Source organism: Syngnathus leptorhynchus, chromosome 13 (assembly GCF_054491065.1).
Source record: "Syngnathus leptorhynchus isolate UIUO chromosome 13, UIUO_Slep, whole genome shotgun sequence".
NCBI lineage: Eukaryota > Metazoa > Chordata > Actinopteri > Syngnathiformes > Syngnathidae > Syngnathus > Syngnathus leptorhynchus.
In genome coordinates this window covers 9,937,126-9,965,009 of record NC_141207.1, presented here as the reverse complement: position 1 = coordinate 9,965,009, position 27,884 = coordinate 9,937,126, and the positions used below count along the sequence as shown (strand labels likewise).

Below are 27,884 nucleotides of genomic sequence, written 5' to 3'. Positions count from 1 at the left end.
TTCCATTTTGTTTAACAATTAAACATTTCAATGTTACAAAAATATTCATTCATTAACTAAATCTGAAAGAAATAAAATTATATGTAGACAGTATATATCGATATGTGCGGTCTTGAAGTTAAATTTAAAAGTGATTGATTTTGTATTTATTTTAAAGTAGTTCCACAACAAAAGGGAAGATGCATTATTCAGAAAACTAGTGACGTAAATGATATCGTGTGTGACGATAATATTCTCCTAAGGCGAATCCGTTCAAGTGAAAACACACATCATTGATAAATAATGACATTTAATAACGTAGCAATAGCTCATTGTCGTTCAACAATGTACCATGTTTAATCAGTTTAATATTTCCTTTTTCAAACAATGCACAGGGCAGAATGGGGCTTTTAATCAGAGACAGACATTCTTCAACTTCATGTACGGATGTATATTTCCTGGGAATGATTTGGGAATATAGGATTAAAGTGGAGAAAAGAATAACTTGGGACACAAATATGAATAGCACCCTTCCAAAAGAAAGCACCACCATGCAGAAAAGAGAGGAAGATGAAGGCAGAGCTGCAATCCGCACAGGCCAGCCACAACAAAAGCAAAGCCAAGCCAAACTGCTTGACAATTTCTTGCCACAAATACAAGAAACTAAATTGGAGCAAATTGGTCATTGTCAGAATTGGTGCAAAATCAAATGAATCTCGAAAGGTTGACTTGGATCTTCAATGGAAGAATTTGGACAGTTTGCCGTCTTATTTTTATCCGTCTGTATCGTTTGCAATTGAAGTACATTTCCATCATATATGGAAAAAATCTTGTCAGCGGTTTGACTGATGATCATTAATCATGTGGCCAAGCCACAAAGTGTATAATTAGACAATGAGTCACAATGCTTCCCTTACTCAGACACTGAATTTCCGTTGAGATTTCAAGTTAACTGTCAAGCGAGGGGTTTATATAAGGTGACAAAAATAGCGAGATTGGGGCTTCTCCACTTTCTTTTGGAGATTTCATTCAAAGCTGCCAGACCCTGCAGTTTAGATAGAATAGAAAAAGATGCCGAGCTCAAGATGAATCATGCGCTTGAAACAATGATACTGTACACAAGTCCTGTGACTGATGACACTTTGTGCAAATCCAACTCTGCTCAATTGACTTGATGACTTGAAAAAACAAAAGAAAAGAAAAGAAAAAAACACCGTGGTCAAGTAACAACTATCAGGTCACTCGGACAAAAACTTCCAGAATATAGTATACAATATTCCTTTTCATGAAGGTTCCTTTTCAATACACATGAAAAATATGACCTCTTTACATTGAAGCCAAAGCGAACCCAAAGTGGGCCTGAACACCAAAAGCCGTCCTTTAGCCAAAGTAGCACCAAAAATATGACGAGAGGACAGGTTTCAGCACCCTGTGAAATGTCATCTGCTCTCTCCCAAGGCTGCTAGGAGGTCCCTCTCAACTCTTGGCAGCATCCCAACTTTGCCCTCCTTCAGGTTGCTGCCTGACGACTGTGTGTGTGAGTGTGTGTGTGTGTATTGTGAGTGAGGTTCACCGGTTCCGATCAGTGTCCTTGGCACGTCTTGCAGCACATCTGCCTAAAATAAGGCCGGCTGCAGAACTTGAACCTGAGCACTAGGGGGCAGTAGGCCACAGTGTTCACATCTTTGCACTCTGCAAAGGAGACACATGAAATGATGACATCTTATTGAATCGTGCTAAAGCTCATTTGTGTCTTGGCTCCACTTTGACCACTTACCTTCAGGATTGTCTGTACTGATGGGCACAATGAGGTCACATTTGCTCTTGCACTGCTGCATGGAGGCCGGCTTCAGATGTTCCAGACACTCGTTGGATGGCATGCCCGTGTGGGTCAGACACTGCACGGATCGCATCTCCTGACCCAGTCCACACTTGGCAGAACACTGCCAGACAAAAATATACACATATGCCAGTGAAATATGGACTAGAAAGACGTTGCACATGTTTATGAGATCACCGGTAGGCCAAAAATAACATTTACCTCTCACATATACATACAAAACTCACAAAAAAGCTCACGTGGGCATGAAAAAATATTGCGAGCGGGGGATCGACAAGTATCCAAATCCGCAAGTGCCAACTGCAAATACGCAGAGGTCGGCTGTAGTTTTAGGTTGTAATAGCACCAATCACCACTAGGTGGAGAACATGTCCCAGTTGTGCACTGGGTCTTACTATGGTACATGAATAGCCCAGATGTTTTTTTGGGGGGGGATTTGGAATGATATTACATTTTGCACAAAATGAGTTGTGCATTTTTGATGCAAAAGAAAAATAGTGAATGCGTCGATATGCATTCTAAAAAGTGACATTTCTAGCTTACCTCTCCCCAAGGGCCCAGCACCCACTGAGGCGGAGGGCATCGCTTCAGGTTACAGCGCACTCTAGAGGTGGGTCTGCCGTACTTGGGGCACTTGGCGTCTGGCAGCGCGTCTCCGCTCACTCCACTCTTGCACAAAACCACTCTGTGTCTGTAGCCAGGACCGCAGCTGGGTGTACACTGCAGGCGGAGCACATGACCATAAACGGAGAGCGAAAGGGGGCGGAACGGCGCGGGGTTCACTGCGGTCACGAGCAACACAAAGCTTTGTCCACTCCAAAGACGCTTGCAGCTGTACAAAAAAAAATACTAACTGGAGCCTGCTCACTTTCAGTAAATCAGCTGGATTGAGTTATTTCTCTAGCGAAAGACGTCAGAGAGAAGCTACTTCGCGTCAAAATGTTGTGCAACTATGACGCCTCCACCTACCTCCGACCAATCGAGGGCCATCCATTCGGGAGGGCAGCTGTGGTTGTTGCAGGGTTCGGTGAATGAGGGGCGTGAAGGGGGGCAGGCGGAGTCATCCAGGACCTTCTCCTCTGATGCAGAGATTCTCCTTTTGCATAAAACCTCACGTGTCCTCAGACCGCCGTTACAGCTGTGACTGCAGTCCGACCACACTCCCGTCCACCAGCTGGCCATGAAAGTGACGCTTAGTTCAATCAACTGTACGACAACGGCACGTGCCACATGGAAAGAAAAACAATCCCAACACTCACGTTGGGGAACATGGCTCAGTATTGCAGAACCTGCGCCTCTCTTTGGGTTTGAGCTTCTTATCGCAGAAATGGTTGTAAACAATAGCGTGATCCGATAGCTTCCGACACACCGCCTTCTGGATCTGCTCACCTGAGGGCAGAGGCGTTCCCTTTCAAAATGGGAGTGACTTGGACATAGTATTGAAGTTTGGCGGCCTGCGCTGACGCTTGTCCCAGAAGACAAGTCGTCGTGCATACTTTTGGCAACTATTCTATGTCAACGGTTTTTCTTGTGTTGTTGGATGGCTTTGTTGCCAAACAACATCATATTAGTTTTGTCAAGTCATACGTTTTGTTTTATTTGGTCAATCATTTTGGTGTCCCACAGGGGTCACTTCTTGGACTTTTTTTTGGAAATGATATTGACAGAAATGGTGACATCTCAACTGACACATTGCTAGAAATGTTGATTGACTTCAAACTTAAAGAGTTTGCGGAATGTGCGTGTCTACCTCCGGCACAGAGAGCAGAGCAGTGCGACCAGGATGTGTGGTACCAGGCAAAACCAATCAGTGGTTCCCGATTAAGAGGCGGATTAAAACGATAGTGGATTCCAGGGTTCTCCTCCTGGACCATTACCTGCACACACATTTAAAATACTATCGTCTTCTGAAATGCATCCAGGACCACACTAGAAACGCGTACCATGACAACAAGGGTGATATTTGTCGGTCCCAAAGCCTCAAGTGTTTCTGGCCCGTCGGTGGGTCGCCTGTAGTGGAAAGTTGTTCCGGCCACATCAAACCTGTGCGGCGTGTCAGAGGCCAACTTCTCGTTGAGGAAAAACTGATTGCTTTTACTCTTTAACACTGCAACACACACACACACACAAGAGAGCAGTTTTGAAAATATTTTCAACTCAGCCGGCGGTGTCGCAATAGCTTTGTACAAATAGCGCAAATTGAATCCCGGGTTTGGGGAAACACCATTTGGAATGAAGAAGCGTTTTACCAATGTTATTAAGAGAAATGTTGAGCTCTTGTATGTGGATGAACACTGAGCCTTTTGGGATTCGGATGACCTCTTCGTAACCTGAGAGATAAACACACAGGACAAATTACAAAAAGATAGCAGTCGCTATTACGAGCGCTAAGGAGCTGAGAAAGAGATTTCAGGAGACAAACAATACCGCACCCACAAATACATCCTGTTCAAGCTGGTTTTAAAAGAAAGAAAGAAAGAAAGAAAGAAAAGCAGCAGCAGCAGCAGCAGCACTGCTCTCTGGGCAACGAGTAGTGTTTAACTGTGTGGGATGTGGATGGAGCGAGCAGAAGCTTCAGATTCCCGGGCAGGCAGCCTGCCTCAGCCGCCCTTTGGACACTAAATGCCAATAACCTGCCTCTTCACTCAATTCCCTCAATGTGTTTTCCTGTCCCTTTCATTTCTTTTCCGTCTCCTTTGCTTTCTTTACTCTGCAAATAAGTTCACTTTGATGAAGGAATGAAGCAAACCATGACGGACGGATGTGATCCATTTTGCTTTCCTGCATTTCAGGTTAAAAGACACGCTGGATGTGATGTTTTGTGCAAGCAGATGACAATCACCTCCTTCAGCCAGAGAGTCATTAAAGAGTCCCTCCACAGACTCGCAGCTGCTGCCGTCACCCCCGCAGATCCGACAGCGGTCCTCGCGAACTTCCGAGTTGAGAATGCGATCGCAGCCGACGTGCTGCGAGGAGAGAGGCCAGAATGAGCCCTGGGGGTCGCTCGGGGTCACGGGTGAAGGGGCGCAGTCGGCGGAGGGGAGAGCAGACCGAGGGATTAGCGCTAATGTCTTCCAGACCCTTTTTCCACAACACAAAGAGATCGGATGACACGTCCAGATGTGTTTTGTGATCCCGGCCGGGCATACATTATGCTAACGTCAAGGGTGTCAACAGCGATATTCTTCATGATGAGCAAAACAGGTGGTCTTTCTCAAACCTCTGGATAGTAACAACTGCTCTTCTCATTCATTTCAATTGATTAGACCACCGGTTCCAGAATCAAACTTAAATGCAGGATGCGTTATCCATTTATTCCTTGTGATGAATTTAGGAAGGGAGAATGGTTGATGTACACAGACGTGCAAATTATTATTATTATGATTATTTTGGTCTTCTATTTCTGCCTTGTCAGACTCCCCAAAAGTAATCAAAGTCTCTTTCTGGTTCTGGTTTCTGGTTCTGTGCGAGAGAAGGGAAAACAGAGAACAATTGAGGAGGAGAAAGAGGCTGAGGGAAAACAATGTAAGTGAATGAAAAGCCGGCGTGCAGTATGAAGTGACTCATAGCTGAACTGCAGGGTCACAGAGTACAGGGGAAAACAGAGAAGGGGGGGGGGGGGGGGGGGTAGAGAGAACACGAAGATGCACGTGAACCAAATCTTCTCGTTGATCTTCTAACGCGTAGAGACTAGAAGATGCAAAGTGCATGCTGTAGCTCACCTTACACTCGCCATTGACGCACACATCCAGAGAGTCGTCTTTGCACGGTGTGCCGTCCACCACTGCCGGTGCACGCTCCGTGTAGAAGTTGTATCCTTCCGCCAGGCAGTTCAGGGAGCATGTTTTCACCCCACCTACACCAACACACAAGTATCTCAAAATATTGTGGAGTTCCTGAAGTTCTGGGCTCTGTGTGGGTTTGCTATTTGATTGCTATTTATTGCAACTTTTAATTTCCAGCCGAATGGTGTCGTATTTCTTTTTTTCACTCGGAGACTACGCTGGCTGTGTTTGTGCTGGCAGCGTTGAAGGAGGTACAGTATGTGCTGCTGGCGGCTTTGAAAAATGATAAAAACTGCAATTCCCAGAGTGCCGTGCATTGGCAGGGCAATGAGCACTCGCAGCTGTGTGCAGCTGCATTATAAGTCGCATCGCAGCCAGTGTTAAGTGTGAAGGATAATTGTTCTGAAATTTCCCTTTCTCTTCTACAGCTTCATTTAATGAGCTGTCCTGAGAGGTGACGGCTGTTTCTGAGCGCTGGAGATTTCATCATCCAGAACCAAAGGGCAAAAAAGAGAGGTTCAGCGAGGGAAATGGAAAAGGAGCCAGGGGAGAAATGCGATCGACGACAGCGCGGTGCGACCCGACCTGAACACGCCGGTCCTGTTTAAACAGCTGCGAGAGATTTGCATTGTAGAATCAGCTGTCTGAAGTTGCAATTGGCTGGCCACTTATCTCTGCGAGTCATTACACGAGCGGAGGCCGAGATTAAAGACACTTTTGGAGTCGAAACCATTTAACTGTCACATCCAGTGCGGAATAGCAAGGCTGCAGAATGGCTCGCATTTCTCTTGCTATTTGAATGTGTAGGCAGATTGGTCTCCACGCCAGTCAAGCAAGAGACACTCACTCACTCACTCACTCACTCACTCACTCACTCACTCACTCACTCACTCACTCACTCACCTCCTCTGTACGGCTTCCAATTGTAGAATTTCCCTCGGAAAGGAACGCTGTCAAAGTTGGAACACTGCGCCTCCCGGAAATCTCGTGAGCCTACGGGGCAATCCTGTTGGACACGTCAAGAAAATTCATGTTCTGGATCCTACATCCTACACCAAATGAGTGACGGTGACACTCACGTCAATATTACAGGACCTGTAGCGCTTTCTTTCCCCCAAACAATATTTTCCACCAATGGTCGGCCTTCAAACAATGGCACTTTAAATTACATTCAACATTATTCTCAACTGCGAGTAAATAACAAGGCTGACGTGTACCTGGGGCTGTCACAATAACGCATGGAGGATGAGACTCCGCCCCCACAGGTCCTGCTGCACTCTTCCCATGGCGACCAAAGGCTCCAGCCTCCATCCACGCCCTCTGGGCGCGTCCCATATGCCACACAGATCCTCTTGTAGCACCACTGCGAGTCACAAGGTGCATATTGTGCAAAAAGGCTGATATTCACGAGGAACAATGGGCAAATGAGTTGGAAATATCAAGAAATGAAATCCATCTCATCTTCTTTACCCCTTTGTCAATGGTGTTGGTCTGACAGATGGTTCCCTCTGCGGCGGGAATGCTACTGGTGATGCATCGGTTGCTCTTGCTCATGCACCACAGTTCGCTGCAGACCTCCTGTGTTTGTGAGCAAGAGAAAACAATCATTCAGAGAAAAATCCAAAGTTGCTACAAAGAAACATTTATTGATAGTAGATGTATATTATTATCATTGTATTTATTCGCCATTTTCAGGTTTGTATTTTGTCTATCATGGATGACTATGTATTTTGCATTACCAGCATGAATCTTGAAATGTGAGGATGCGACCAAAACGGGAAAAAAGTGCTGAGAAAAATACTCACTGCGTATTTACATTGTCGGGATCTGACTCCATACTGGAATCGGCACTGTTCGTCGGCGTCGTAGGCCTGACCCGGGGCGGTGGTGGGGTACGCAAATTCCTGTTTTGGGGGCACGTTGTTCAAACACGATCCCATACCTGAGCTGCAATAGTGTGAATATAAAAAAGAAAAGTGTGAATGTCTCATGCAGTAAAATGACATTTTTCTTCCAACATTCTTTGACTAAGCCAAAGGAATACTTTTTATTTTTTTTAAATGCTGATGTAAGCATATCTCGCTGCATTCTGTTGAGTATATACGCTAACGTGCGTCGTAAAATGCTTAATAAGCATAGAATGATTTTATCCAGCACATTTTTGTGGCGTTGCTATTATCTAAGAGTCTGACTCACTCCAGAAAGCTGGTGATGTAATCCCTGCTGCAGGCCGACCAGATGAACGGGTTGGTCTTCATGGTAATGTGGTCGGCCATCAGCTTGGCCGTCTCCTGGGTACGGGGCCCACACGAATTACCAATACCGTCATGGTTCATTCCAAACCTTAAGTTTTTGAAAAAAGCAATCATGGGTAATGATAGTTCCCTATTTTAGATGGACAGTAGTGGCCACCACTTTTGAGTCCTTTTGCACTTTTGGATGCATGACACAAGAATACAAATGTGCTTCATTCACAGAATCATTTCTAGTTAGTTTTTTTGCTTGCGTAGGTTTAACTCACGTATGTCCAATTTCATGGGCAATGGTGAAAGCCGTTCCGAGGCCGATGTCCTCGTTGATGCTGCAGCTCCTCTCCGGCTCGCACATTCCTCCGACGGGAGCAAGTCCTGCACAACAAGACAAGTATTCCAAAGATTGGATATTCATCCCACAAATGGCCAAGTTATGAAATAGGTTTCTTGTGGTTACCTAAAGTTTCACAGGGCTTGTTTTTTTGGATGCAGATGTCATACCTGTGGACAGTAAAGAGACAAAATGGAGTAAACAACAATGGCCTGCAAAATGAGATGTTGGAAAATATTTGCGCCTGCACTGCTTGTATTGTTTTGTGCAGCACATTGAGGAATGCAACAGCATCAGGTTTTTATCACTTGAACATGCCATTGTCTCCTCTCTTCTACTCCAGCAGTAGCATTGACCCAAAAAGAAATTCACACAATGCTGCAACTTTGCTTTACTTTCAGTTGTCAGTCCCTTTTTTTCAGATTTCCTAATTCTAATAATAACCTATTTTCCTTGGGGAAAAATAAGAGCAAAATATAAATATTGCATGAAACAATCTAGAAGCCCTTTCGTGTGATCCATTTTTTCGACCGTTTTAGACATAACATGCCAAAATGAGTCTGTGACATGTTTTCAAGTCTTAGATTGAAATTTCACACTTTCTTCAATTTCACACTTATTTACTTGTTTCAAAGGCATTTACTTTGACATCTGATAAAAAATGTTAAAGATGATATATATATATATATATATATATATATATATATATATATATATATATATGGCATGCATCTTTCACATCACCATGCTTATATCGTTTAAAGGCATTTATTATGACGTTTGACCATGCCTATTTTTCAGCAAATAAAAACTTTTTACAGGCCTAATAAATGAAAGGAATACATCTGTTTTTTATTCCTTCCAAGCGCATAGGAGTTATTGCCAGATAGGCCGAGGCGAGCGAAGCGGAGCGACCCAGCTGTTGTCACTCCACAAAGTACAAGACGGACTCTGTCAGGAAGTTCCTCTTTGAGCAAACACATCATCATTTGCGGACAGCCATCAAAATGTTTCATAAGCTCGTGTTCCCGACCTGGTGATGAGTACGGCCGTGTCGTGGTGAGCGATGCCGTTGTCGGGGATGGCGTTCCCGTAACTGCTCCGGTGTTGGATGGACTTCTGCCATTTGCAGAAGCTGTCTAAAGACTTGCTTGCGTGATGATTAATCTCTAGTGTGGGCTGATGATGGGGAGGGAGAGAAAAAAAAAATCTATATGTACTGTAACTTTGCTCACACAACAGACGTCTGAACAGAAATTGTGAAACAATAATGGAAACATGATTATCTGGTTCCTTTTCTGATGGTGACAGACAGGCTTCAAATATTCATTTTATTGGATTACGCGTGCCCATTCCTACTTAAAATATATGAGGCCCCTCTTTGCCCAAAATGAAGTACTCGAAGGAAATTGCTTTATGACCAACTCATCTCCACTTGTCAATTGGTGAGGTTTTGGAATGATGTCGGAAAATGGCGTCGTTCAAAAAATGCATCATTTGCAGGCTAGCGGCGTTGTTCGGCATCTCGGCCGATGTCATCACATCTGGCACTGCTGCTAGACCTCAACTTTCCATTTTATTGCTTTAAATCACTTTCTGCATTCAATCACACGCATGGATGCACGATAAGTGAGAAGGTCCGTTCGGGTTTAATGCAATTACATAGAGCAGAAGGAGAGGAGGACGTATCCCGGTGGCCGGGAATGCGAGTGATGACATCAAAATGGAATGGTCTCGTCCCACAATCCCGCTTTTCTGGGCACACGCTAGTCAAAAAATGCTTCCGACCTCCATCCAAGTATAACGACACTAATGAGACTAACATTTATTTCTTCAAGCCAAGTGGTGAGTTATGGAGATAATTTTTCGGTAAAGTATAAATCATTACTCTTTCCCTTTTAGGACAGCTGGAGGAAACCTCAAAGCCACACAGTAACGACATTTTAATACATCCTCATCCATAAAACCACAAGCACCCGGGGTCAACATTAGACTGCGGCCACACACCGCCAACGGAAAGCTAATCCATTTATTCATGGCTGGAAAAGGGCCAGTAAGGCACAAGTTGGACAGGATGGGGAAAGATTCTGTACCTGGTCCTCCATGAGCAGGATGAGTCGCGTCACCACTATGTTGACTGCGTTCCCCAGGCTAGAATCCTGGAACAGTTTGGCAACCTGACCTCCAGGGAAACAAGAAAAGACCAGTCTTAAAAAGCTGACATATGCAATTGCGTCGGAACAAATGGCCATGGTGGATTGCTAACTATTTCCTCAATTTGATGAAGACATTTCTTCTCTGTCGTCAAGCATTACAAGTCATGATGGCTATCAAAGTTGGCAAAGTTTGCTCCGTAGCGTTAGAACATCTTGTATACAACAATGGCGACAAAACAACCAATCATTAGACACATTCCAAACCGGATGCTGCCGAGTGATTCAAAACGTTGCAGCTGACAACTTCACCGTGTCAAGCTGACTTTGGATTCTTCTTCATCCTCAAGTGTGTGGTTTTTTTTTTGTGTGTAGTGAAACTTACAATATTCATGAGGGCCAGGATGTACTGCTCGATGTCCTTGCGACCATGGTAGCCCACCATCATCTTGTCGGCCACCACCAGCGTCTCCACGTAGCGCTCCCAGCTCACCGAGCGCTTCAGCGGCAACTGACCTCGACCCACGTGATGAGGAGGCGTCTTTAGCGTCCTTTGCCACCACGAAGAACTTTTCATTGACTTCTCATCTGAACAACACATATGAATATTCTCTCAAGAAAGCCACAAGTGACATTCCAAGAATAGCGGTTGGATAAAGACTAAATTTGCTGCTATTTTAACTTTTATTTGTCATAAAATGAATCATATATTTCCTCAGCAACGCCCTGTAACACAGACAAGTGGAAAGGCAGACCGGTACCGCAAAGCAGCTGGCCGTGCGCGCGCTTTGAATGTGGACATCCGGCCAGAATCTTTTAGCCCTTCTTACCGGTGACGCCGCAAGACTGGCCCTTGTACTGATGGCGGAGCGACGAGCGCTTATAAACCACATGGGGGTGCCCCTCGGCCCGGTCCCCTCTCTCCGGTTTGCTCCGGTTAGTCGGCGAAATGAGGGGTTCGATCAGATACTCGTCTCCCCCGGCAACAATCACCCCTTGCTGCGGAGATCGAAAAAAAACAAAAAAAAGAACACATTCACATCAAAAGGAACCCGTGTGAACGCACGCATGAGAAGAGCCAGCTCGCTCGCACACAGGGCGACAACGCTTTTGATTCGGTTTAGATGCGCCCGACTCAACTCGGAACCGGCCGGCCCGGCGGCATCTTTGTTCCGTCCGTCCGCTGCGGCGGCTATCAAAGAGCATCTAATCCCATAATGAAGTTAGTGATGCTCCCGTGGACATACCACCCGCTCGCTGGCTGGCTGGATGGATGGATGGATGGCTGGATGGATGAATGTGTTCATGCTGGCCTGGCCAACAGTAATTAAGTGTGCGCTTTATTCACGCTTTGTGAACATATCTAATCCTCACTTGTGTTATTGCGGGGCCTGCTGTGTGTGGTGAGAGGATACATTTAGGATGTGAGTGTAGGGGGAAAAAAAAAAAATCAAATGATCAGAGTCCAATTTCAAAAGGTCCACACATCACTGCTCTCTCAGCAAGTGCATGCCAGCTATCTGTTGTGGTGGCCAAAGCTGACTTGACCACACTCAGATGGAAATAATAGGACAGATTTTTGGTGACTATGACAGCTTGATGTTCTCCTCCATTTCCCAAATCTGTCTTTGAACAAGCTCCTGTGTATGAGGAGGTTCTGCTCATCCAACTGCCTCTCTGATCTTCTCTGATTCTCTTTATGAGAGGGGCCATCAAATGTGCCTGAAGATGGCATACACTTGTTTGTTTGTTTGTTTTTTCATTATTGTCTATGATGAAAATCAAAAGTCAAATTATTTTCATGATTTGATTTTGATTGATTCTCATTTTCATGATTTTAATTGTAATTCTTGTCTATCCTGAAAATCAAAAGTCACATTATTTGGATGAGTTTACAAGTTCTTACCAGGCCGTTACAGTTGCTGAGGGCCACTTTGCTGGAGTGCGGCTGTCCTTGGAGGTGTCCTACGTAATGGCAGTGTGAAGAGTAAGGATGACTCCAGGCTAATCTGCCTCTTTTCCAATACTCCACCCTAAACTGGCGGGATAACAGTCCTCCCTGCAGCGTCAGGTTCAGCAGGAAGTTGTTGCGTGATGTAGATAGCTGGTAGTAGAGCTGAAAATAGACAAAAGGTTCAGGTCCAAGGTCACCCGAGAGCCGCTGGAAGCTGCTGCTGATCTTTTGAATCGTACAGAGGTGTCAATGGATGCGCTTTCTTCTGTACTGCGTCTTCTTCGGTGGTACTGAGAGGCTTTTGTGTGCAGCGTCTCTCCGTCGGGTCCTACACGAACTGGAATTGCAATCTCATACTGGCCAAGACTGGACAGGAAGGCAGCTAAGCAGGGAGACAAAATGAACATATCAAACAATGTACAGGACACTTGAGACAACTGCTGACTCAATGTCTACCAGCATCTGCTGAAAGAGATTTACAGTCGAAATAACAAAAGGCTTCCAGGAGAGCAACCACAGAAAAGACACATAGTTCAAAAATAGCTCATTAAAAAAACAAGTATTTCCTCTTCGCACAAACAATCAGACAGGTGCTATTAACAAAACACTTAGGGCAATAAATGGGGAGGCGTTTATGAGTAGTTCATGGATGACAAGTTAATGAGACCTCACAGGAGGAAAGGCCACAAAGTACAAAACCATGGAAGTCAGTCATAAACAAGACAACAATGAAACAGCTAACGCACATTCATGGAATTGAATTCAATAAGCTCCCCTGCTGGAAGTAGAAAAATCAAATGATTCAATTGCTATAAATGTGTTTGTGTTGCTTCAAGTTACATAGCAATAAATAGGCAACAGATGGGCCGTGTTGTTTGGCCATTTGAACAAAACAACATGGAGGTGTTTTAACCACGTTCAAACAATTAGAAGGAGACATTTACATGCATGGTTAGACAGTGAAGACAGCGCTTATGTTGATCTATTGATGGATTGCACATGATTCCGCAGGCATGCGGGGACACACCCCTTGACTTCATATCGAAAATTAAAAAAATACCGCAATAACATCTGCTTTAAACACTTTCTATGAACCGGTGTTGTTTCTGTGCTAGCTTTTTATTAAGGAAAGGTTTTGATCCGTCCAGCCATTATGATCATTATATTAACAAGGAATTTTTGGGTCTTATGATTAGGAGGTGAACCTCAAAACATCTATTTTGCTTTTTAACTGCAGATTTGATCTTTTGTTATCCATAAAGACTCATGAGAATAAAAATGTGTATTAAAGTGCTAAATTTAGGTCATCTCATAAATGCTCCCAAAACATCTATGAGCAGGGCATCACCCTAGTTCCTCTTATCAGCAGTGGAAGGAAATACTCTGGATGGAAAATGGTCCTCCCTCCACGCGGGCCATGAGGTCAACAGCCTCTCAGACCAACAGCCTATTTTTTAAAACAATGCTCACAATGGAGTTTGCGAGTTCTAGTCACATGTTCCTTAAAGTTATGTTTAAGAAAAATAGCTGAAAAGTGGGGTTCCTGGAAAATGGCTGTGATGGGGTCAGAGGTCATGTTTAGGAAGTATACAATTACATTCTTGTTCAGGACGACGAGACATGTACACTCCCTTTCCTTGGGGTGGGGGGGTTGGTAATTCTAGAGAAGTATATGTGGGGGAGGACTGAGGATCTGAAATATGGGCCCTGGGGGGGGGGGCATGCAACAAATGTCAAATTTGTGAGATGGAGTCAGGATATGCACGTGAGGGGTGGGCTTCAAACTTCAAAGTCCTCGGTCTCCATGGGATCTGAACTTTCGTCAGAATGTCAAGTATTTTGGCAAGATCATGCCAAACCACAAAATAAATTCAGCTAAATTTAGCTACGCTGTCTATTTCATGTTTTTGCACGGCACTTTTGTTCTCATACGAATGGACGGACGCAGCCAGGTGAACCTGGTGGAGGAACCTCCCTGGCAGAGTTCACGTCGGGGTTTACAGATAGCCGCTAAGTCGTAAACGCCTCCTCTCACCTTGCGACTGTGCAAACTCATCTCTGCGACCTCCCGCGACCTCTGCGGCACCCGTGACGACAGCGACAGTGCAGATCACAGCGGTCCTCCATAGCGTTTCCATGGTTACCACAGTAACAGAATTCAGTGCAGTGGTCCCCGAGCTTCGGTCCCAACATGTCTCCTGCCCTCTCTGCTGCCCCCTCGCCTAGCAGCGGGACAGCTCGACATTCTGCTCGGCCGCGGCTTGGGGAAGTCTGGAGTCGGACATGGCGGCCTTTCTCGAGCTTTTCTCTCAGATGGATCCAGGAGGAGGCCTCCAGATGTAAAGAGACCCGCGGGAAAACCCGTTGGGAGGCAAATGTAGGAGCCGGCTCCTCGTCGCAGCCCTGTGTGGAAAAATTGGAGAAAGAAAGGAAGGAAGCAAACAATCAAGTGGTTCAGCAGCAAGTATTGCATGTTTCAAAGCTAATCCATCTTCTTTCACTCGGATGGTCAAAGACAACCAACAGCCAGTTCAAACCTGAGGCTGGCTCCCTGGGCCTCACTCCTTAAGCTAAGCTGCCTGCCCACTGGAAAGAGTTCAAACACAAAGGACGCATTGACCAGCGTCAAAAAGCCCAAACGGGGACTTAAGTGGGTATTACGGCAGCCAATGAGCCAATTTGAGAGGAGCAGCGGATTGCCATCACCGCTATGCTAGCTAGCTAGCTGTGCTGTTGCTAGCATGGCTGAGCATAATGCTTATAATGGGCTGACTTTTTTTCTTTTGAAATGTTCTCCATGTGAGAGCCACCATGTGAGTGATATGTTACCACATTGATGATGGAATCCACAGTGACTTTAAATATATAGCAAGGAGTTGAAGATGGAAAGCAGTGGTGGAAATGTCATGGAGGTAATTAGAAAGATATATCGAGTGGAATCTTTCAATTGCAGTTTGTGAGTCGCCACAAAGCATTTCACATCAAGCAGCTTTTCAATGTAAACCTTTGTCATCTGCGTGCTATTACCCAAAAACGACTTCATGGCCACAAAAAATAACAAGTCACGCTGCATTTTAAGCTAAAGTAGATAAATAGCAAGAAGGCCACAAATATGCAAAAATCCATGAGAAAATTGTACTTGGATGCAATTGGGTTTACCTTGGATTTTCTCTGACCATGCGGCCGTGACTCTAAAACAAAAAAATAGGATATTTTCTCAGAGGTCGAGAAGATTGGAAAAGAAAACACACGTTTTTCTTATACCGTAAAAGTCATTCATAATAAATCAATCATTTCGTTATTGCTCTTATCTTCCGCCAGTTACAAGAATAAAAGAAAGCGGAACAGATAAGGACTTGGATAGGGAGTCTGCTTTTCATAGGGACCTCTTTCTTTGACCGGACTCTCATTTTTCCTACTCGACATTGCAGTGTCAGCTAAACTCCTCCACTTCTCACTCCTCGAAAAGCCTAGCCTGGCCTGGCCTGGCCTGGCCTGGGTGCCCCTCCTTCCCTTCCTCAAAGCCGTCTGGGGAAGAAGAGAAGAGCAAACGGAGACACCGCACGGGCCCAGATGGCTGGCAGCCCACCAACTGCAGCCAAAGGTAATCGGAAGCAGATGGGAAACCTTTTGGTGACGAGAGCAGGGGAGCAAGTTTCCTCGTGAAGAAAAGTAGGGGGGGGCGGCGTCAGAGTGTGAGCATTCTTCGGACTCAATTGGCCGAATGCGGCACGAAGGAATGGCCGCAGCGTGCCGTGTACATGATGGTCATTTTAAGCAGCTTGGGTGAAACACTGAGCTTCCCTTCTCCACTCGGTGGAACAAGTGAAAGTCTCTCCCTTCCCTTCCCCTCCCTCCCTCCCTCGGGCTTTCTCCCAGTCATTTCCTGCACAAGCCCAAGTCCACTACGTTTCATTACCTCTGCTCCCACTCTCGATTTATGGCGGGGCTTATTAAACTTGCAGCTTGATATCAAGTGCTTTTCATTACCTCAACTCTCATCTTGTTTTTTTTTTTTTTGTTAGACCTTGAGGGGGGAACTAGACCTCCCCAATGCAGTCGCCTTTCAAGTCCAGATTCTTCAAACAATTTGTGGACATAACATTCATGCACTGTTTCTCTAAAGCCTCCCTCAGTGAGAGATAAAGTCAGAAAAAAGTTGTCTCGCATATGAGACCGTGTCTTACAGATTGCTCTGAATAAATACGTTGATCAGCGCACGGGCCTCGGCTCGGATGAAGACATCCGACCAAGCTCGGAATAGACGGCAGCGAGACAAGAGAGAAATTGGAACGAGCTGCAGACAGGCCACACGCTTTTTGGCGCAATCACAATTTGCAAAAAAAAGGGGAAAGACGAAGGAGAGAAGAAAGAGGCCGTTGTTGTAACGGGAGGGAGAAAACTTGGACCACTCGGGATAATTGGGTGGGAATTTAAGGCCGGGCCAAATTTGCAATGTAATGATGCTGGCCGGTCAGCCAGCCGGCGGGCGGGCGGAGGAGCCGTTTGCGGAATGTTTTTTTTCTAGGAAGCCCATCTAGCGCTAAAGTGGGAGATACAGTTAGTTTATAGTGTATGAAAAAAAATATAAGCTCTCCTTATTTTTAACCGCTGCCAGATAGTGTGCAGCTATCCCAAAACGAGCTGGCTAATCTAAACCATATGAGCGACTCGGAGTAAAGTTTGTGTGGCGCAAACAGATGCTAAGTGTCCGAGTCTCACTTGGAGTCTCGCACCCATGCTCAAGAGTTGATCAAAGAGTAGCCCATCAATCTGCTTTAGCTTGACTTTATGATTGCATTAAAGCAGCGGTGCAGCTTCCCTTCTTCTAAAAGGACCTTGGGGCTGTGGGATCAAATGGCCCGTAAGAATGTCGCAAGGTTTCAGACTGATTCAGCGCCAATTACGACCTCCCTAGCTGTCCTGAGAAAAAAAAAAAACACCGACATTCGAAGAGATGAAACCCCTGAACAGGTGATGACGCTAATGCAAAGCAGACGAAACTACCACTCTGTCTCGTAGAAAGGACAGAGGAAAAGAGGGGCAGACATTCCTCTCTCCATTTCCCCAAATAAACAGAGTGCAGATGAAACGTAGGAATATAAACAAGCCTGAGAACATCCAACGTGAACCCCTCACTCTGAAAATCTGCCTTGTAAATCTGAAACAATATTTAGGCAGCGAGAAAGAGTGCTGACTCGACATTGGACTCAGTCAGGCCACGGATTTGCACACGCAGCAGAAGCTCACGTTCTCCAGCAAATGTTATGAAAATCATCCAAATGAATCTTCTCTAAAAAGTATGTGTTTGGAATACAGGATAGATCAAAGTTGGCAATGCATGGCCTGGAAAGAAAATGCTTATCAGTGTCCTCTGGTGGAGAGCACGAGCATGTCTGGGATGAAAAGGTGTGCATCCAACATTCAACAAAAACATTCCATCTATTTTTGATACTCATTTTTCTCATTAGGGTTGTAGGTGTGCTGGAGCTGACTGTATATACAAAAACACATATATACATAGTTAAGATTCCTTCATGTAAATATGGATGGACATAAATTAAGCTGCAAGTTGCCCTTTCCCATGTGTACCTGACCTGTCAGCTGTTGGTCCCCTCTCTCTGTCCGTCCGTCCGTCCGTCCGCTCGCTCGCTCGCTCTCTCTCTCATGCACGCGCGCGCATGCACACGGACTGTCATTAGGCAACTAATTGACTTTTCAGACAGCGAATTGAAGAAATAATAGCCATGGTGCTAGCTGACCTAAATGACATTTGAATGTATCCCAACTAAAGAACCCAAGAAATGAGGCGAAAGCGTCTTCATAAGAGTCTTTTGCAGGAAGAGCACCTGGGCTGGATGACCTTACCTCTCTCTCCGTGTCCTCTGCACAAGTTTTCCGCTGCGTCTGCTATCTGCACGATCTCCAAGCTGAGGAGACGCCGGTGGCTGAGTTGAGTTGAGTTGAGCTGGGCTGAGCTGAGGGGACTTGATTCCTTCTCTGTCAGCCCAGCACCTTAAAACTCCTCAAGTTTGCTGTAATGATACACCCCAGTTTCCGGTTGACATTAAAAAATAAAACTCTTTTAGGAAGTAGTACTCTTTACCCTCAAACCTCCCTGCTTTTCATACTCTTGTATGTTCAGTATGTTCTATAAAAGTTCCCTTGTCACGTCAAATTCTAAAAATATATATATATATATATTTATTTATTATTTATTTATTTTATTTAGTCATTCATTCATTCATTTATTTATTCATTCATTCATTCATTCATTCATAATAATAATTATATAATTATAAATAATCCATGGTAATAATCATCATTTCCTCTTTATTCTTGTCCAGAAAAAAAGAAAATACGTCCATGAAAAAGTGTCTATAAGCCGTGATCCATTCTTTTCCAGTCCATTAAATTGCAGTGAGTTACTGCCACTAAGTGGCACAATATTGTAACTTCAACTTTTATCAGCCATCTCTATACTATTTCTGATAAGAAGTTTGAACATCGTCCTCCAATTAATGACATATTTGGGCTATTTAGATTTGCATACATTTGCATAGATTAGACCATTTGACCATAGATCATTACTTTTTTTAAGTCAGGCCGTTATATGTCATAAGGTCATTTGATGAGGGGTGTGTAGACTTTTTATTGATGACAATTTACGTCGTCATAGCGTCAGTGTGTCTGCCAGTAGCACCGACTTTTGCTCATGGACTCACGTGATGTGACGTGATGTGACAGCACCTGACACTGCACACATCAGCAGATGCATCCCAACTCTGCAGCAACGGCCTCGGTCTACTTTTAAGAGGAGAAGTAAGTACGAACTTTTGTCACTTTTTTACCTTTACCGTACAAGATAAAGCAGACTAAGATCAGCACCATGCCAAAAATTGCAAATTAACAAATCATATTGTGATCAATATAATATTAATTCATAGGTGACGCAAAGCAATATACTTTAGATTCATAAAATGTGCATTCCGTGTCATTTCAATAAATATTGCGTACTGATTGGACACATTTCATTGCTTTTAGCCGGCTGTATTAGTCAGATTAGTGCATTGATGTAAAATGATGCACAATAATGTGCTTTGGTTAGTGTCCTAGATTTAATAAGCAAAACAACCACAAAAAATATCCTTAAAATGTTGAGATCATCCTAAAAATGTAGAGCACGTTCATGCTTTCACGTTAACAGGCGGAAACGTCGACATTTCAAATTAGTATTATTGGAATCTTTATTATCACTAAAGAAAATAATATACACAAAAAATGTTTCTGATTTGCTTCATTATTCTATGTTTTCATTTTGTCAAGGTGAAATTATCTTTTGTGATTCAGAGCATAAAAAGTCACAGTAAATACAAAAAAAGGATCCTTTGTAAATTAAATCATAATGAATATTTAAAGTGTTTTCTGGTCTAATGAAATGAATTTCTACATTTTTCCACCGCGATTACAGTTACCATATTGGTCAATGTGTTTTAGAAATACGTATGTTAAATTTGCCATGGATCAATACATTCATTTTACGTTAGTTACGTTTTTTCTTCATGATGAACTATAGGAAAATTATATCTTTTAATACATACGTATATAACTAAGAATTATTGATAGGATTTCAAATGTATTTTGGGGAAAATCACATAAAGTCCTCCAAGGTAATATTCTTCCAAAAAAAAAAACACTTCGCAATTTTGCTGATTTTATCCGTCCATCCAATTCTTGTAGCGCTCGTCCCCACAGGCTCGATTAAAAAGAAATACAAAGGTTCTTATTTTAACAAACATTATATTTTTGATATTTGTCTGTTTTCCACAAAGCCCATTCATGTTGAACTACTGCTTTTATTCTGAAAAATAGACATTCTAACCATACATAATTAGAGTTTTCTTTATAGTTAGTTTTAAATCAGACAGGACATCAAAGTGGAGTTGAGCTTTTTTTATTTTATTTTTTTAATGCATTCCTGCCATTTGTTTGTCCACATTGTGGCTTCTGAAGAATTTTTGTTGTAGTCAGGGGAGAAAAAAAGTTCAGGCCACAGTAGATTCCTTCATGTGGCCACTTTGTAGTTGTCCATTGCGGGTGTTGGTAAAGTTTGGCGTGTGTTGCTCGGAAGCTGAGGTCTTTGCTTACAATGAAAATCACACTGCTTTGCTATAAATTGAAAATGATCATTTCTACATTTATTTCAAAAATGGAAGAAGACGGTTTAGCGTGACGTTTGGCTACAAATCGTGCGTGTTTTGTCAAAACTAAGAATGTTAGTTGGGTTTTAAGTTTTCTCTGTCGTGTGTTAATGTGCACAAACGCACACACACTGATAATAATCGAATTATATCATCTCATTTTGTATCATGTATAATTTAGGTTGAATTTTAGTGTGTGTTTTTTTTTTTCTTACCAAAAAGCACCTGCTCAACTGAAGAATTAAATGTTAGACGAAGGAGGCTGTGAGAGTGGACCACAACTTCCTGTTGTGGCTGTCTTGTCATGAGTGAAGTGTGGGTGTTTTCTTGTCAGCTATCACATCAAGTCCTCCCACATTGCTTTTGTGACAGTCCCAGAAAAAAAAGGAAAAAAAGGCTCTGCTAATTTGGATCTCATTTTCGGCATTGCTACATTGCTTGTATTTTCATGAACTGCAACAACCTATTTCCAGATTGATGTGAAATCTTCCCATTTCTGTCCTCCAGACAACTCTGCTTCTTCATCATGTCCACGGACCCCGCAACAGAGCTGCCGTTCTTCTACGGCAGCATCAGTCGCTCGGAAGCCGAGCAGTATTTAAAACTAGCCGGCATGGCCGACGGCCTCTTCTTGCTACGCCAGTGTCTGCGAAGTCTGGGCGGCTATGTCCTCTCTGTGGTGTGGAACTTGGACTTCCACCATTACCCGATAGAGAAGCAGCTCAATGACACGTATTGTATCACAGGAGGCATACCCCACTGTGGGCCTGCTGAGTTGTGTGAATTTTACAGCAAGGACGCTAGCGGGCTGGTGTGCGCTCTGAAGAAACCTTGCTTGCGTTCCTCGGACACACCCGTCAGGCCCAGTTTGTTTGACAGCCTGAAAGAAAACATGCTGAGGCAGTACGTCAAACAGACCTGGAACCTTGAGGTTGGTCGGCATCGAGTCGGGCCGTAGCGTCGACCGCGTTTGCTGCCATCTAGTGGTGCCTTTAAGCAATTACAAACAAGTGTAATCCCGTAAAGTTGTTTTATCAGTGATTGATTCTTCTCCCCGCTCAGGGTGAAGCCATGGAGCAGGCAATCATCAGTCAAGCGCCCCAACTCGAAAAGCTGATTGCCACCGTGGCCCACGAGAAGATGACGTGGTATCACGGCAAAAGCCCCCGACAGGAATGTGAGAGATTGCTTTACTGTGGAACACAACCAGATGGCAAGTTCCTGTAAGTAGACCAGGTTGATGCACTGTCAAAGCACTTGATGGCTTTTCTGAGACAACTTTCCTTGACCGTTCTTCAGAATCCGTGAAAGAGAGGACTCTGGTACCTTTGCGCTGTCTGTAATGTATGGAAGATCTGTTTATCACTATCAGATCCTCCAAGACAAGTCAGGGAAATATTACATGCCAGACGGATTGAAGTTTGACACTATTTGGCAGGTAGGTACCTGTGCATATGCCTGTAAACATTTGGTCATACTTCTTCCTTTTCAGTCAAAAACATTTGATTTATTTGACCAGCTGGTAGAGTACCTGAAGCTGAAACCTGATGGAATGGTGACAACTCTGGGGGATGCATGTGTCAGCAAAGCTGCTGGAAGTACTGAATATCTCTGTATTAGCCAAATGCATGTTGATACGCTTAATCCACTCATTGGCATTTCTTCTGTTTTATATCTCAAATATCTTTCCAAACCAAAATCAGAGATACCGAGCCTCCCTGCAACCGTGAGTATGACTACTGATAGCGAGTTGAATTCCTCCTGTTCCATTTGATTGAAACGATTGCGTGTCATCCATCTTTGCAGAGGCGAACAGGCCTAAATAGCTACACACCGCCACCTCGAGGTCAGTTGCCTACATTGCGCAATCATGCACAACCTCTGTTGTTAATTGATGAAAAAGTCACTTTAGGCGTTAAGGATTAAAATAGGGGCTTTCAAATATTTTATGATATATTATATGTATTTTTTATTGACAAAATATTGCTGTTTGCTTCCAACTTATCTTTTCTGCTTGATAGCTGCGACTGTGAAGGCAGTGGCACCTGCGCCTGCAGAAAATGCTCTTCCCATGGACTGCGTTGGCTTTAACCCTTATCACAACCCCAACGACATGAAGATGTTTAACATTCAGAGGAGTCGCCTTTTCATGGATGAGGTGGAGCTCGGCTCGGGCAACTTTGGCTGCGTCAAGAAAGGTGTCCTCCAAACTGACGCGTGAGAAAACCTTTGATAAATTTAGAAATGAATATTTTGGTTGGAGAACCGAAATGATTGTTTTGTTCTTTTCCATCAGGGGCCAGTTAGATGTAGCCATCAAAGTGCTGAAGAGTGACAATGAGATGCTAATGAAGGAGGAGATGATGAGGGAGGCAGAGATCATGCATCAGCTGAGTAATCCCTTCATTGTTCGGATGCTGGGTTTATGCAACGCGGAGAGTCTCATGCTGGTTTTGGAGATGGCTCCCAATGGACCGCTCCACAAGTTCCTCTCCTCCAATAAGTACGTTTGACTTCATATCACAGCTGTTCTGGTACAATTTGTTTTTTCCGACTAACATGAACACAAAATGGTGGTAGATGACTGAAAAATGGCCCTTTGAGTCATCAAAGAGTCTTCCCATTGATCGACTTGCACGTACGTTTTCATCCAGGGATAGCGTATCAGTGGAGGACATTGTCAACCTGATGCACCAGGTGTCTATGGGAATGAAATATCTGGAAGAGAAAAGCTTTGTGCACAGGGACTTGGCAGCTCGAAATGTCCTGCTGGTCAACCGCCGGTTTGCCAAAATCAGTGACTTTGGGCTCTCCAAGGCCCTGGGAGCAGACAGCGAGTACTACAAGGTACACAGGTCCAATTGTTGAGAGATATTCTCATCCCTCCCCCATAGGTTATCACCATAAACTGTTATCTTTGTAAGGTAAAGATTAAGCTTATTTCCCTTTGGCTTGATTCACTGACGCTCCTCATCTGAAAGGAATGTGCGACTCACATAACTGAATGACTGGATGATAACAGTATAGAATAATAATGATCATAATAATAATACAATAACATAACAATAATTTTGGAATCTTTCAACAGGCCCGTTCTTCAGGACTATGGCCGCTGAAGTGGTATGCTCCTGAATGTATTAACTTCCGCAAATTCTCCAGTAAAAGTGACGTGTGGAGTTTTGGCATCACCATGTGGGAAGCCTTCTCATACGGTGGAAAACCTTACAAGGTATTGGAACAGATGGAGCAGTGGCTTACGATCGAATCACACTCTCAATTGTGATCTGTTCAAATCTGTACAGAAAATGAAACAAGTGGAGGTGAACAGTTTCATTGAAAGTGAGAAACGCTTGGCGTGTCCGCCCAAGTGTCCAGATCGAATGTATGCACTGATGCAGGAATGCTGGCAATACAAGTAAGTATATCGTCAATCTATCTTTTTTTTTTCATTTGGGTGCTTATTCTATCCTTTCTCACCACAGACATGAGGAGCGTCCTGACTTCCAAAATGTGGAAGAGACCATGAGATCTTACCATTATTCCATATCAAAAAAGGTTAAGCCGTTGGGTGCTGCCACTGCTACAGAGCCAAACAAGTCGACATAAAAACAAAGCACATTCTTGTTTCATGGCTACACAATGTGTCCATTCAGCTGATCATTAAACAAGCAAAACAAAGAGCTATTTATCAGCCGTGCACACTGGCACACATACGGCTAAAAAAGGCCTTGCTGGCGATAATTGAGCATCTGGAACAAAAGTCTTGGCTGCATTTTTGTTTTTGTCTTTACATTGATGAGCAAACTGCTTTTTCCCCCTTCTCCCAATATGTTGTACTGTTAAATTGGGATTGCTTTTTGTTGAGGCCTTCTTTAAATTGAATGAATAAATAGGATTCATCTTCATAAAATAAAGGTTTCATGCATCTACGGAGTGATTATGCATGTGGGAACAAAACAAAGCATTTGCAGCCAGTTGAATATTATGGAAAACATATGTAAAACATGGCTTACACGTCTGCAAATATAATACCGACAGTCGCACTTTTGATGTTCCAGCTTGACTATTTGTCTTCATGTAACCTTTGTGGAATTTTACAAAAATATCAAAAACCAAACAACGATAGGCTTGTGACACTGCGACACGGTAAAATGCAAACGTATTAAGCGAATCGTCACGCTCACGGCCGTGTTTGGTGTCCGCGTAGCATGACTTTTTTGACAAGGCCAAAGTCTTTGAACCATTACTTTGAATGTCGACACCGGAAGTTGAAGAAACGCTAACTGTAACTTACTGACGTTACTTTTTCATTTGAAGGGAGGAGTCTGATGTTAGCTGCTTTCATTTACTTAGGTGTCATGTTTGTGGAATTGACTGTAAATGTTGCAGTATGAATGGCATTACGTATGCGCATTTTAATCTTTCTATCGATAGAAGAGACTAGATAGATTGCTGGATACTTTGGACAAAACATCGAAGGCGGAGCGGAAAGGCGGCGGAACAAGTAAGTTCGGAAAAGTAGCTTTCCACTGCCATTTCGTCATCGCTGATCTCTTTGATATACCGACTGTTTTCTTTGGAATATATGCGCGATATTAGTTGTACTCGGTTGCAAACTTGGGTATTTTGTCGAAATATTTCTATGTGCTAAGTGTTTTCGAAGCAACAAGTCCCAACCGACCGACCAACCGCGCGTTAGCTAGCCTCGTTACAAAGTTAGTACAGTCGTCATCAGTCTCACCGTTTAATCTCCCGCTTTCATGTCGGAAACAATGATTAAAATGAGACACTGTGTTCAACTGAACTTCCAAATGCCAAGTTTAGATATGGTTTAAGTTCTTCTTAAACCGTTAAGAGGCGCTTCAGCGTGGTTTTATTGTCATTCCGAGCATTCTTTAGTTTCACGACGAGAATCAGCTCTTGAAATAGGAAGTGAGTCATTGGATTTAACGTAAACGCAAGCCTTCCCTTTTTACTATTGAACTATTAACTTCGAGGGAACGGCGATAACGTTGATCCAAATGTTTGATGCATTTGTTTGGTATATTCCCAGATTAAAACAATTTACATCCATTAGACATGCATGTGAGATTAGGCCTGTCAGTGTCAAAAGTGGGGCACAGATGCTGCTTGAAGTTGTGTAATCTACTCGACCGACCGACAGACCGACTGACAAACAAAGCGCTCATTTTGCCCAAGATCAACCTCATCATCAAACCCAAATGTCACAAAGGAACAGATTACGTGCCACTGGATTGCAACTTTACCGTTTTAAATGCACTTGCTATCTGTTTAAACCTGAAATGATTTGTAGTCTTTCTTTAATTGTTCATCATATGCGTTACTTGATTCGAGTGATTCTTTGGTGCATCACCAGCGTTGCTAACCAACCACCCATTTTCACTCTCCTTACAGAACGTAAACAAACACTCCCCCCTCAAAAAAAAAGACCCAGCCTTTGAAGAACTGCACAGCTTGTGCACTTTTGCCAGCTTTCTAGTAAAACGGTTACGAATTCACCCCACGTGCTGAAAGCTAATCTCCCTGGGATCTCGTCGTGCAACCATGTCCATGGCCCTGAAACAGGTTTTCAACAAAGACAGGACATTCCGGCCCAAGCGCAAGTTTGAGCCGGGCACGCAGCGCTTTGATCTTCACAAGAAGGCCCAAGCCTCTCTGAACGCCGGTTTGGACCTGAAGCAGGCCGTGCAGCTCCCGCACGGGGAGGACCTCAATGACTGGGTAGCGGTCCACGTCGTCGACTTCTTCAACCGCATCAACCTCATCTACGGCACCATCAGCGACTCGTGCACCGATCAGACCTGTCCCGTCATGTCAGGCGGGCCCAAGTACGAATACCGCTGGCAGGACGAGCACAAGTACAAGAGACCCACCGCGCTTTCGGCTCCCAAATACATGAGCCTGCTCATGGACTGGATCGAGGTACAGATAAACAACGAAAACATCTTCCCCACCAATGTCGGTAAGTGTTGAAACAAGTTGCGACTGGTCTTTTTTCAGCAAGCGCTGTGTTGAAAATATTTGCATCATTTACCAAAAATATACCTTTTATAAATGAGCTCTGTGTGAGACTTAGTATTTTAACCTTGTAAAAAAAAAAAAAATCAAATCTTTATCTTATTTGGGGAATGCACAATGCCAAAACTGCAAAATATTTTTTTTAAAAAGATACTAGTAGATGGGATGAGAGAAAGACGCGCTTGTCCACTCAAGATGAGTCAAATGTTTGAGTAAATCTACAAGGCTACGGTTGGTTGCATTGCTGCCACTGTCCTGTTGCCATGGCATTCCAATTCTCTGTGAAAAGTGAACGTTCGGTGTGGCTTTGTATTTCAATCGCCACACAAACATGCCAGCAAAGGATTTATAAAGTGGGTCACGCAACCTACAGCTGGCATTTATGGTGCTGGGGGTAAACACTCATCCCAGGGATATTTATTATTGGATAGCTGAGAGAAAAAGGATGTCCTAAATTTGTTGGAGTGCCAGCTCAACCTTGTCTCCATGTGTCTTATCCCAAGGTACTCCATTCCCTAAGAGCTTCATGCAAGTGGCTAAGAAGATTTTATCCCGCCTGTTCCGGGTGTTTGTCCACGTCTACATTCACCACTTTGACCGTGTGAGCCAGATGGGGGCCGAGGCTCACGTCAATACCTGCTACAAGCATTTCTATTACTTTGTCACAGAGTTCAACCTCACGGACCACAAAGAGCTGGAGCCTCTGGTAACTCGCACACAAAAAAATTTTTGAACATAGCATTACTAAATTAGTTAGCTTTGGCATGTGTATCATTTTGGGTGTGCCACAGTGATGTTTTATAGGTTTTTTTTTTTTCTTCCCCTCCTTCCACAGAAAGAGATGACCTCTCGGATGTGCCACTGAGGAGGCCAAGCTGATTTGTGGACGCTCACAAGCCGGACATCCGTCCGTCCATTGGAGGAGAGAAAAAAAACTGCAGTTGAGATTCTAAATGACAAATACCTTCATAAAGAGTTTATTTTTATATTTAAGTACTGTAATCTATTTTAGCTACAGATTTTAACCAAGAAGCTCAAGTTAGAAGTGAAAACATTTGATCAAGACAGTTTTATTTTGTTGTCCTCGTTTGAATTTCAAATCATTCCTGCATGTATTTGCTCGTCCAAAATGAAATTAGTCCGAGTTGTTACTGTACAGTTGTGATGGCTTTGTTGCATTAAAAGTTTCTACTCGATTAGAACTTGAGTGAAGCTACTTGTCTTATTTTCTTCATAGTTAACTCAGTATGCATTTTTGAAATCTGGTTCTTTTGTATGTATTTGATGCACTAAAAATACAACGTGGCTGGCAGATGACTCGAACCTTACATATCGGGTAGGGGTTATTAC

At 43.7% G+C, this 27,884-nt stretch overlaps 3 protein-coding genes across 4 annotated transcripts; 2 read left to right on the top strand and 1 right to left on the bottom strand.

Annotated features, from left to right (window-relative positions):
- Positions 1-317: 317 nt before the first annotated feature.
- On the bottom strand, positions 318-18,297 carry adamts10 (ADAM metallopeptidase with thrombospondin type 1 motif, 10). 2 transcript variants are annotated; one of them, XM_085928795.1, is made up of 27 exons: positions 18,163-18,284; positions 15,454-15,485; positions 14,330-14,697; positions 12,534-12,676; positions 12,247-12,456; positions 11,171-11,339; positions 10,726-10,928; positions 10,281-10,364; positions 9,221-9,366; positions 8,314-8,357; positions 8,126-8,231; positions 7,801-7,947; positions 7,410-7,551; positions 7,075-7,182; positions 6,822-6,967; positions 6,684-6,747; positions 6,508-6,610; positions 5,542-5,675; positions 4,662-4,785; positions 4,069-4,149; positions 3,763-3,926; positions 3,570-3,696; positions 3,079-3,208; positions 2,789-2,993; positions 2,363-2,539; positions 1,757-1,922; positions 318-1,671 (listed from the first exon to the last, which is right to left on the bottom strand). In XM_085928795.1, exons 3-27 carry the CDS (start codon positions 14,430-14,432, stop codon positions 1,562-1,564), a joined length of 3,336 nt encoding a protein of 1,111 aa, XP_085784921.1. In that variant the 5' UTR covers positions 14,433-14,697; positions 15,454-15,485; positions 18,163-18,284; the 3' UTR covers positions 318-1,561. The 2 variants fall into 2 exon arrangements, with proteins under 2 accessions (XP_085784921.1, XP_085784920.1); XM_085928794.1 differs by lacking the exon at positions 15,454-15,485 and having other exon boundaries at positions 18,163-18,297.
- A 727-nt stretch (positions 18,298-19,024) lies between these two features.
- On the top strand, positions 19,025-24,422 carry zap70 (zeta chain of T cell receptor associated protein kinase 70). Its single transcript, XM_085927953.1, has 13 exons — positions 19,025-19,116; positions 21,003-21,426; positions 21,558-21,718; positions 21,795-21,933; positions 22,015-22,093; positions 22,199-22,221; positions 22,302-22,341; positions 22,517-22,712; positions 22,792-22,998; positions 23,150-23,342; positions 23,584-23,724; positions 23,798-23,910; positions 23,978-24,422. The coding sequence occupies exons 2-13, from the start codon at positions 21,022-21,024 to the stop codon at positions 24,099-24,101; spliced, it is 1,821 nt and encodes a 606-aa protein (XP_085784079.1). The 5' UTR covers positions 19,025-19,116; positions 21,003-21,021; the 3' UTR covers positions 24,102-24,422.
- A 364-nt stretch (positions 24,423-24,786) lies between these two features.
- On the top strand, positions 24,787-27,736 carry mob3a (MOB kinase activator 3A). The gene is made up of 4 exons (XM_085928787.1): positions 24,787-24,999; positions 25,911-26,478; positions 27,038-27,240; positions 27,370-27,736. Exons 2-4 carry the CDS (start codon positions 26,061-26,063, stop codon positions 27,397-27,399), a joined length of 651 nt encoding a protein of 216 aa, XP_085784913.1. The 5' UTR covers positions 24,787-24,999; positions 25,911-26,060; the 3' UTR covers positions 27,400-27,736.
- Positions 27,737-27,884: the final 148 nt, after the last annotated feature.

Excerpts from the sequence above, each read along its gene's own strand:
- adamts10 (XM_085928794.1), bottom strand. The coding sequence starts at position 14,432 with ATGGAAACGCTATGGAGGACCGCTGTGATCTGCACTGTCGCTGTCGTC. Across the intron at positions 8,358-9,220 it reads ACGGCCGTACTCATCACCAG|GTATGACATCTGCATCCAAA; the intron begins GTCGGGAACACG and ends TACTGTCCACAG. Across the intron at positions 1,923-2,362 it reads TGCTGGGCCCTTGGGGAGAG|TGTTCTGCCAAGTGTGGACT; the intron begins GTAAGCTAGAAA and ends TTTGTCTGGCAG.
- zap70 (XM_085927953.1), top strand. The coding sequence starts at position 21,022 with ATGTCCACGGACCCCGCAACAGAGCTGCCGTTCTTCTACGGCAGCATC. Across the intron at positions 21,427-21,557 it reads AACAGACCTGGAACCTTGAG|GGTGAAGCCATGGAGCAGGC; the intron begins GTTGGTCGGCAT and ends CTCCCCGCTCAG. Across the intron at positions 22,222-22,301 it reads TACCGAGCCTCCCTGCAACC|AGGCGAACAGGCCTAAATAG; the intron begins GTGAGTATGACT and ends CCATCTTTGCAG.
- mob3a (XM_085928787.1), top strand. The coding sequence starts at position 26,061 with ATGTCCATGGCCCTGAAACAGGTTTTCAACAAAGACAGGACATTCCGG. Across the intron at positions 26,479-27,037 it reads CATCTTCCCCACCAATGTCG|GTACTCCATTCCCTAAGAGC; the intron begins GTAAGTGTTGAA and ends TCTTATCCCAAG. Across the intron at positions 27,241-27,369 it reads ACAAAGAGCTGGAGCCTCTG|AAAGAGATGACCTCTCGGAT; the intron begins GTAACTCGCACA and ends CTCCTTCCACAG.